Source organism: Parus major, chromosome 4, assembly GCF_001522545.3.
Source record: "Parus major isolate Abel chromosome 4, Parus_major1.1, whole genome shotgun sequence".
NCBI classification, from domain to species: domain Eukaryota; kingdom Metazoa; phylum Chordata; class Aves; order Passeriformes; family Paridae; genus Parus; species Parus major.
The window spans coordinates 67,136,866-67,147,402 of NC_031771.1; the positions used below are offsets into that span (position 1 = coordinate 67,136,866).

The following is a 10,537-nucleotide window of genomic DNA, read 5'->3' on the forward strand; positions in this document are numbered from 1 at the left end:
GGACAGGACAGGATGGGATAGGATGGACAGGACAGGACAGGATGGGATAGGATAGGATGGACAGGACAGGAAGGGTCACTGCAGGTCCACGTTCCGGGGCCACACCAACCCGGGTGGCCGTGGCCAAGGAGCTGAACCCTGGCACCCCTCAGCCAGGGGAACCTGTCCCAGGTGTGGGGCGACCCCAAAACTCCAGGACACCCCAAACCCCCGCGCTCTGCCTCATCCCAACTCTCCCCCCGATCCCTGGATGTGCTGCCGGGCTCCAACATTAGAGGGCATCTCCTCCTCACTCTTTATTTGGCATTTCTTTTCGCTGCGTTTGGTTTTACTGCAGTGGGGCCTGTCCTTAAAAAGCCAGGAGAGCCTTTCCCTGCTGTGCCGAGCAGCCAGATGGGAAGTGCAATATCCCGCTGCCCCTCATTACCTCGGAAAAGCTCCCCCTTCCCACATGTGACCATATTAAAGTGGCCTTTGCAGCGTTTTCCCCCATATAAAACTGTCTTCACTCCCGCGGCCCAGCAGTTAAAAGGGAACTCCAGCTGCAGGCAGGAGGCTGAAATTAAAGGCTTTGCCCTGCTCTAAATGGAAAATGGATATTGCTTCCCACATCCAGGGCTGGGAACAATGGGGCTGCGGGGTAATGGCCTGCTTTGCTGGGAGGAAGGAGGAAAAGGGGGAATCTCACCTTTTTCCCTCATGGTTAACCCTTGTGTGGCCGGTGGGGAGCGGGAGAAGCTGAGCCTGGGGGGATTGGTGGCTCTTGGGGAAGAGCTGAGGGAAAGCCTGCAGCATCTTCCCCTGGAGAGAGCGGGGTTTGGGATAATTCCCTGATATATTGATGTCCCTGTGTTCCCTGTTATCCCTGTGTCCCTTGTCCATGTGCTCCCTGCTGTCCCTGGCCGGGAGCTCGGGCTCAGTGGAGCTGGAGAGGGAATTGAATCTGTTGGACCCGGATTTCAAACTTTATATTTTTTTTAATTTTGCTTTTTCTTTGTCGATTTTCGTCACTTTCAGAGTTTGATTTAAATGAACTTAGCCAAGCCGAGGATGGGAGAGAGGGAAAGGAGAGTTGGGTCTTCCACGGACTCTTCCAGGCAGGATTTCTGAGGCCCTGCCTGGTTCTTGGCGATTTCATGGAATCATGGAATGATTTGACCTAAAAGGGATTTAAATCCCATGGAGTGCCCCCCCTTCCATGGGGATGAGCTTCCACTATCCCAGGCTGCTCCAAGCCCTGCCCAGCCTGGCCATGGATGGGGAGCCACAACCTCTGCTGACCTCCAGAGCCTCCTTTCCTTTGGGATCACCTTTCCTTGTGCTTCTCCCTCCTCTTCACCAGCTCCCGGTTCATTTCTTTTCAACTCCGTGACTCCGAGCCCGTTCAGAGGAACCCAAAACGCCAAATTCCCCACGGAACTCGGGATTTGCCGCTTTTTCCAGGACACGGCTGGAGGTCAGGGCTGGCTGGAGAGAGACCAAATCCTGCCCAGCTGGGAGGAGAGGCCCCTTCCAGCCGCTCTCTCTTCCCCCCACGCAATTCCTGCTCCACTTCATCTCCGTGTTTTCGGTATCGAGGGGGTGTTTACAGTCAACAAACAGGAGCCTCCTTTTTGATCCCCGCCGAGCACCTGCGAGCGCGTCCACCAGGCGCTCCCTGAGATTTGGTGGGAATATTTAGGTTTTCCAAGCGGCACTTTTGGCCTCCTTGTGCCTCGTTAGTGGCTACCGGGGTTCCCTTATCTGCGCTCACATCTCCGGGGCATGTCGGGATGATTTTCTGCTTTTCTTGGCAGCTCCTTCCTTGCTGGTGGGGAGCTCCTGGTGTTTGCTGAAGTGCTGGACCCTAAAAAAAACAAAACTATGCCCATTTTGGCTGATTTTGGGGTAAAAAAACTGGTGATTTGTAAGATTTTAAAGCTTACGGGCTGCTTTTGTTAAAATCTGTCGCATCCAAGCTGCTGCTCTGAGCTGCTGAGCAATTGGGGTTGGGTTTGGGGTGTTCCCATGGAATTCCAGAGTGATGAGGAGGGAGTAGAGATGGGATCCAGGCTGGACTGAGTGGGTTTTTAGCATGGACGTGGTGTTTGGCACCTGCAGGCAAATTAAAACGGAGCCCTGGCTGGGGCTGTCTCGGGCAGGTGAGGGTGACACAGCTCAGGGCTCTGCTCGACATGTGAGGGAAAGGAAATCCCCATTTTTGTTGGAAAGAGACTGGAATTGCCTAAACTGTGACTAAAACCCTCCAGAAATGGGATTTTGTCCCCAAATCTGGCCTTTCCTCCTCCCAGAACGTGGGAGAGGGCTGGTGGGCAGAGCACTCGGAGCCCAGGCTGGGAGAGGAGTGGTGTGGGACACTCGGAGGCTCCAGAGCTCTGTGCAGCCTGCCTGGGAAGGGATGTCCTGGGATGGGGCCACCTGGATCTCCTGGGATGGGACCATGTGGATATCCCAGGATGGGGCCACCAGGATCTCCTGGGATGGGGCCATGTGGATATCCCGGGATGGGGCCACCTGGATCTCCTGGGATGGGACCATGTGGATATCCCAGGATGGGGCCACCAGGATCTCCTGGGACGGGGGCACGTGGATATCCCGGGATGGGGCCACCTGGATCTCCTGGGATGGGACCATGTGGATATCCCAGGATGGGGCCACCAGGATCTCCTGGGACGGGGTCACATGGATAGCCTGGGATGGGGCCATCTGAATATCCTGGGATGGGGCCACCTGGATATCCCAGGATGGGGCCACCGGGGTGGGAAGGGACCTCAGGAGGGCTCCAATCCAACCTCCTGCCTGGATCTGGGAGATCAGACCGGGTTTCCCAGGGATTTGTCCAGCCTGGCCTGGAAGGGTTCCAGGGATGGAGATTGGGATGCAGCTTTGTGAATTCCTGCTGCTGCTTCATGGAATCACGGGAAGTTCTGAGCTGGAAGGGTCTCATAAGGCTCAGCTCTGGAGGGAATCATCCAGGGATCAAACCCCACACCTTGGTGTTACCCTGCTCCAACCAGCCTCAGCGATTTTTATTGTTCTCCTGCTGGAAAAACTTCCCGTCTACCCAAAATTCCCGTCTTTATCCACAGAGGGTCTCCCAAACCCGAGTTTGTGAGGGGTTCAGGGCTTCTCCCTTTCCCTGAGGGATGTTTGAAATTTGTGCTTTTGGATGTCAGCGTGCTGGGGAGCTCCTCCAGCCAGCCCAGACCTCTCCAGGGGTCAGGCCTGCCTTGAGCCTGTCGACTTTTCACCGAATTTGGGGACATCTGCAGAGTGGATGGACCTTGTCCAGTGCTCTGCAGGTCTCTGCTGAAGACACGGAGGGAGCAGGTCCCAGAATTCCCGTTATTCCCAATCCCAAAAGCTTTACTGGTTGTCCCATTCCGCGTTGGATGAGGTTTGGAGCCCCTGGGATGGTGGGAGGTGTCCCTGCCACAGCAGGGGTGGCACTGGAGGGGCTTTGGGGTCCTTCCAACCCAAACCATTCCAGGATTCCATGATTTTAGTGTGTTGATAAATCCAGGTGGGTGCTGGGTTTAGGATTCCCCGAGCACAGAATTAAATCTGGACTCATCCCAGATTTTTTAAACCGGAGCTGCAGTGATGGGGCTGATGCTCTGTGGGTGGGGGGTACAAAAACCTTCTCCAGTGGCCATAAAACTGGGCTGTTCTGGTGAATTTGGGCTGTTCCCATGGATTCTGTGGATTTATTTCCAATAGATCCACAATAAACTGGCACAGGCTGGATTTTCCAAGGAGGAATCTTCTCAGCAGACCTTGTGGCACATCCCCCTCCTTGCTCCATCGTTGTGGTGGGATTTTAACGGGAGAACTGGGAGGATTCACTGATTTTTAGGGAATGATGAATGGTGTTCCAGATGGGGGATGGTTTGGGATGGCTCAGGCAACAGCATCCCACGGGAATGTTGGGTTATGGACCCCCCAAGTTACCCAGGTAGGAAATAGGTGAAGTGCACCAGGTGCATTCCAAACCATTGCCACCCGAATTCCCAAATCCCCGTTTCCCGGGGCATTTCAATCATTCCCAGAGGAGAATAAAGCCGGGAGCACATTTTTCCTGGTGTCATCCCAGCCCGCTTGGCTCTCAGCTCCGCGCTGCTCCCGAATCCCGAAACATTTTTGGGTTTGTTCAGCTGCTGTTTTTGCTTTCTTGTGATTATCCTCTGTTTTCCCTTCTGTGGTGTTCATCCCCGCTGGTAATTACCCCCCTCTCCCTGCCAACTCTGTGAACTCCGGGGCTAATTTCAGCAGGAGAGTTCTGCCCGGCAATTTTACAAATATGAGGCGTTATTGAGGGTTTTTCCTGGACCGGTGATTACATGGAACGGGTACTTTGGATTCCTCCGCTCCCTCAGAGGGGTTGAGAGCTGGGTGAAGCTGGAATTAAAACCCAGCGGGGAAGGAGCAGCTCCTGTGCCCAGCGCTGGCTTCCATGGAATGGCTGAGGTTGGAAAAGCCCTCCGGGGTTGGATCCAGCTGTTCCACTGCTGTCCCCGAGTGCCACATCCACGGGGATGTGAAACCCCTCCAGGGACGGGCACTCCAAACCTCCCTGTGCACTTCCATGGAGGAATTTCCCCAAATATCCAAAACTTCCCCAAGGGTCGATTCCTCTGGTCCTCTCCCTCGAACTGTGGGAGAAGAGCGGCCCTAAAACACAAATCCCACCCGGAGTTTCAGCTGGGTAGCCCAGAAAACTCAGGATCTCATGGAATATTCTCATCTCTCTGGAATATTCTGGGTCTGGTTCATGTGTTCATTTGGTTTTCTGCTTTTTTTGGGTTTTTATCCAGAAGAAAACTGGATTCAGGCATGGAATTCAGAGGAGTAATGGATTATCTGGAGACCTGAGGAGCTGAATAGTCCTAAAGAGATGAAATGTGGGACTCTGGGTGGTCTGAGCTCCAACTGCCACGGACAGGAAGAAATATTTTCCATTTTGAGGAGAATGTAATGTGGGAGCAATGGGAATATCTGGGGAGATGAGGGAGGAATGCAGCTGGGAGAAAGGGATGGAACTGGGAGGATGAAAAATGGGAGCAGGGTCACGGGAGGGGTGGTGGAGAGACGGAGTCCCAGATTCCTGGGAATGCAGGAACGGCTGAGGAACGAGAACGCCGGGAGCCGTGCCGTGCGGGGATGGCTTTGGTCACGTTGGCAGGTCCCTGCGCCATAAATTTTTGGGAAACTGCTAAAATGTGAATAGGATTCTCTGATTTTTTTTTATTTTATTTTTGGTTTTTTTGGGAATGGTTCCCAAGGCCTCTGCTGCTCCTTCCCTTGTGCTGCAGTTCAGCTGTTGGGTTGGAGGGAGGAGGTGGCATCCGGAACCTTCCGAGGCTGAGGAGAATCCAGCCAAGGATGGGAGTCGGGGCTTCCCTGTGGCATTCCCAGCCCAGCTCCCATCACTTCTGCTTCCCCTGCCTGTGGAAAACACCTTTTTTCCCTGGAAGTGATTCCCAAGTAATTTTAATTTCCGCAGATTTTGATGAAGGTGCTCCAGGTGCTTCACCTTCCTCAAAGATGCCGGTGAAACAGGGCTGGAGACACGGCCTGGGCCTTGTCCCCGTGGGACAAGGGAATTTGTCCCGTGGGGATCGGGAATTTTGGTTCCTGCGCTTCCCTGACCCCCAGGATCTGGGGAGCTCCCCCATCCCGTGGTGATCCTGCGGAGCTGGTGGGGAAAATTCCCCAGAGGAATGGTGGGGAGCTGCTGGAATAAATCCAGAGGAGGCCCCGGAGCTGCTCCAGGATTCTGGAGCCCCTCAGCTCTGGAGCCAGGCTGGGAGAGCTGGGAATGTTCCCCTGGAGAAGGGCAAAATGCAGGGAATGCTGAGAGTCCCTGCAGGGGCTCCAGGAGAGCTGGAGAGGGACTGGGGCCAAGGGCTGCAGGGACAGGAGCCAGGGAATGGCTTCCACTGAGAAAGGGGAGATTGGGCTGGGATCTTGGCAAGGAATTCCTGCCTGGGATTCTGCAATTCCCAGATTTGCTGGGGCTGATCCTGGATCCCTGGGAATGCCCAAGGCCAGGTTGGACATTGGGATTGGATCCAGCTGGGATCATGGGAGCTGTCCCTGACATGGAATAATGGAGTGGGATGAGATGATCTTTCAGGTGTTTTCCCCACCCAAACCAGTCTGGAATTCTGGAATTCTGTGGAATGGGGTGGGACATGGCCATGCTGGAGGACACTGGAAGTGCAGCCAGGTGTGGGATGGGTTCCTGTCCTCTCTGTCCTGAAGGGAAGCCTGGAGAAGGATGAGCAGGCCCTGGAGCTGGAGGATGAGGGGATGAACCCAGCTCTGCCTGGGCTGGGTGCAGCCTCAGGAGAAACCTCCAAAATCCTGCAGACACCTCCAAAATCCAGCAGAAACCTCCAAAATCCAGCAGAAACCTCCGAAATCCTGCAGACACCTCCAAAATCCTGCAGAAACCTCCAAAATCCACTCTTGGGCCTGAGCCCTCTGCTCCTGAGGAGCTGCTCCCTCAGGGCCCAGCAAGTCCTGGAGGCCACCACAAAACAGTGGAGAAACAGCAGCTCCTGCGAGTCCAACGATGCATTAATGACTCATTAGTTTCTCATTAATTTCCAATTAATTTCTCATTAATTTCCAGTGGATGTTCCTTGAAACTGTGTGAGGTGTTTGGTGGGAGTGTCCCCCCCCGGCCTTGCTCTGCTCCCGCCTCTGAGGGTGCCACACGTTCATCGCTTAAAGAAATGGTTAAAAAAACTTCTTTTCGTTTAAAATCAGCCCCAAAATGTAATTATTTAATTAATGCAATGCATTATTTAATGAATCCACTCCAGCTTAATGAGTGGCTTTGCCCCAAGGTGTCAGTGCTGGGGTTGGTGAGGATGGAGGTGAGCAGGGGTGTTTGTGCTCCTTGTGGAGCTCTGGAGAGACAAGATCCAGCAGAATTTAATAAATCCCTTTAGTCCAGTCCCCTCAGTGGTGAAAAATCCCTTTTCCTTGGTTTTCCCTTGGTGGAGACGAGCTGGAGAACTCCAGGATCCTGAGAATCACCAAGTTCAGGCCTTGGAGAGGGCCTCAAAGGGAGGTCACTGCTCCCTGCTCCGAATTTATCACTTATTAACTTCAGGCATCACCTGATTTTATCTCTTGGTTTGATGAAATCTGTATTAATCCTCCTTTTTCTGGGTCTCACCTCTAGATCCCTGACTTCTGCCTCGGGATCCTTCCCTTTCCTGAGGGAAACAGCTTTTGGGAGTGTTGGGAAGCCCTGACAGGGAGATGTTTGTTCACAGTTTCCATTTCTAAATTGTCTCCTAAAATATCAAATTCCTTGTAGATTGAAGCTGATGCTGAACCTGATTCCAGGGAAAAGCTGGGATTTATGATCCAGGTGTGCTGGATGTGCCCAGCATGGATCAGGATCTGCTCATCCTGAGCCTCCTGAGACTGGGCCAGGACAAAAAGCAGAACTCCAGGACAAAATCCACCTTAGAAATCCCCACGTTCCTTTGGAGTGCTCGTGCACAGTGGCAGGGAGGGCTCGGGGATGGATTTGAGCACCTGAAAAGGTTTTTTGGATGGATTTTAGGACCCATGAAGGTTTTGGGGATGGATTTGAGCAGTTAAAAAGATTTTGGAGATGGATTTTGGGACCTGAAAAGATTTTGGGGATGGATTTTGGAATCTAAGAAGGTTCTGGGGATGGATTTTAGGACCTAAGAAGGTTTTGGGGGTGGATTTGAGCACCTAAAGTTTTTTAGATGCATTTGAGCACCTGAAAATGTTTTTGGGATGGATTTGAGCACCTAAGAAGGTTTTAAAGATGGATTTGAGCATCTAGAAAGGCTTTGGGGATGGATTTTAGGACCTAAGAAGGTTTTTGGGGTGGATTTGAGCACCTAAAAATATTTTGGAGATGGATTTTGGGACCTGAAAAGGTTTTGGGGATGGATTTGAGTACGTGAAAAGGTTTTGGGGATGGATTTGAGCACCTGAAAAAGATTTTTTTGATGAATCTAAGGACCTGAAAAGATTTTTTAGGTGGATTTAAGCACCTAAAATGTTTTTTTGGGTGGATTTTGACACCTTTGTGAAGGGCAGAATTAGGTGGGAGAGCTCTGGGCACATCCCTGGGCTGATTGCTGCCAGAGCCTGGAGCTGCACTTGGGAAAAACAAGGAGCAAGTCAGGCTATGGCTCCTCACAAGCCCTCGGCAGCCTGGTTGTGTAATGCCACAACAGCTGGAGAATCATTAAATTACCATCAGGTTTGGCTTTTAATTAATTTATTTTCTGGAGAGGAGCAGGTTGACAGCTGGTGCCTCGCTCAGGTGATATTTGTTGCTGCATGTTGTTTGTTTTGTGAATGCTAAATGAGGTGGAGTCGGGTTGGGTTTTTTGGGATTTGTTTTGTTTTTTTGGGGGGTTTTTTTCTCTCTCTCTCTCTCTCCCCCCCCCTCCTTGGCTCCCAACAGTTCAAAGCAAAACGTTGTCCCTTCCCTGAGATGTTTGTGATGGGATTTCAGACAGAAAACAGGGCGGGTGTGGAGGAGGGAGCAGCGGGCAGGGATGAAACACGCGGGGTTGGATGGCCCGGGGCGGGGGGCCAGCGTTCAGCAGCAAATCCTTGGATTCTCCAGGACTGGGATGCTGAGGTGGGGCCTGGTCTGGAGCAAAAACCAGCCCAGAGCCCAGCCCAGGGGGGATGCCCATGGAAAGGTTTGGGGATGGGAATGGTCTGGGCACTCCAAGGTGGGAGAAGTGAGCTCTGGAGCTGTCTGTGGAGCGCTGTACCCCACATTCCAGACTTCTGGAATCCACAGAACCCCAGGAGGGCTCGCTTGGAGGGACCTTTAGAACCCATCTGTGGATTGGGAATCTTCAGCTATCCCAGGGAGTTCTGAGCCCTGTCCAAGCTGGCCTTTAATTCCCCCAGTTTGTGTCTTTGGTGTCCTTTGGCTCCTCCCTCTCTTTGCTGGATCCATGGATCAATAAATGGATCATTCCATGGATCAATAAATCTGATCTTTGCCCAGATTATGGCCCAGAGAGCAGCTGGGCACTTCCCCGTGCCCCACATCTGCCCAGTGTTCCTGTGCCCGAGCACTCGGGGCTGGCCTCGGTGTTTGCACACAAACTCTTCATTCTCTGATACCTGGATGGGATTTTGGAGGAAAGTTCCACATTTGTGCTGGATAAACACGAGCTGGGACATGGAATGTTCTGGCTCTGGGGTGGCAGCAGGGCCAGGGCAGTGCCTGTCCCCTGTTCTGGGGCACCTCCAGTGCTGGGGCAGCTCTGGAGAGCCCTGGAGGGGCTGGAGCATGGCCAGGGAAGGGAACGGAGCTGGGAAGGGGCTGGAGAATTCCTGAGGGAGCTGGGAAGGGGCTGGAGAATTGCTGAGGGAGCTGGGAAGGGGCTGGAGAATTCCTGAGGGAGCTGGGAAGGGGCTGGAGAATTCCTGAGGGAGCTGGGAAGGGGCTGGAGAATTCCTGAGGGAGCTGGGAAGGGGCTGGAGAATTCCTGAGGGAGCTGGGAAGGGGCTCAGGCTGGAGCAAAGGAGGCTCAGGGGAATTTCTGGCTCTGCACAAGTCCCTGGCAGGAGGGGACAGCCGGGGGGGATTTGGGATCTGCTCCCAGGAACAGGGACAGGAGGAGAGGGAACAGCCTCAGGGGAGCTCAGGGTGGAGATTGGGAATATTCCTACATGGAAAGGAATCTGGAATTGCCCAGGGAGGTTGGAAATTCCCATCCCTGGAGGGTTCCAAAGCCCCTGGATGTGGCACTCGGGGACAGGGGCAGCGCAAGGGCCTCGCTGATCTCAGAGGGCTTTTCCAACCTCAGCGATTCCATGATTTATATTCCAAGTGACCTCTTCCCGCACATCCTGACGGCTGGAATGACCCTTTCCTGTTTTCCAGGGAGCCCGGGAGACCTTTGAGAGCTACTACAGGAAGCAGAGGAGAAAACAAGCTCGGCTGGTGCTGCAGCCTCCCTCCAACATGGTCAGTTCATCCTGCCCTTCCCAGCCTGGAATGTCATCCCCACTCTCCCACTGCCCCTGGCTCATCCCAAAAATCTCCCTTTGCCCTCGGCCACCTGGGTTTTAACCTCTGCTCCCTCCCTCTTTGTTGCAGCACGAAACTTTAGACGGCTACAGGAAGTATTTCAATCAAATTGTAGGGTAGGTGTTCCTTTTATACACGGCCCTGCTAAAAACGGGTGTCCTGGGGAGTCCAGAAAAACCGGGAGAGGAGGGAATGTTGCTATTTTTGGTGGTCCTTGAAGCCAAAACGGGACAGAAAAAGAGAAAAAAATGAAAAAAAACCCGAGATGGTTTGTGCTTTTTAAGTGTTGCAAAGCTAATTTTATCCCCTTTGCTGTGTCACTGGGGGGAGCGGGGAGGGACCTGCCAGCAGCCTGGGAATTTCTGGGGGTTTCTGGGAATTTCTGAGAATTTCTGAGAATTTCCGGGAATTTCTGGGAATTTCTGGGGAGTTTCTGGGAATTTCTGGGAATTTCTGGGGAGTTTCTGGGAATTT

The 10,537-nt window shown here is 53.0% G+C and overlaps 1 protein-coding gene across 1 annotated transcript in view; it reads left to right on the forward strand.

Moving 5' to 3' along the window:
* The window catches only part of LOC107202758 (exocyst complex component 6B), a 302,495-nt gene that overhangs the window by 168,527 nt on the left and 123,431 nt on the right, over positions 1-10,537 (forward strand). The window contains 2 exon segments of the mRNA XM_033513902.1: positions 9,909-10,000; positions 10,133-10,302. Coding sequence (XP_033369793.1) covers positions 9,909-10,000; positions 10,133-10,302 — 262 coding nt within the window.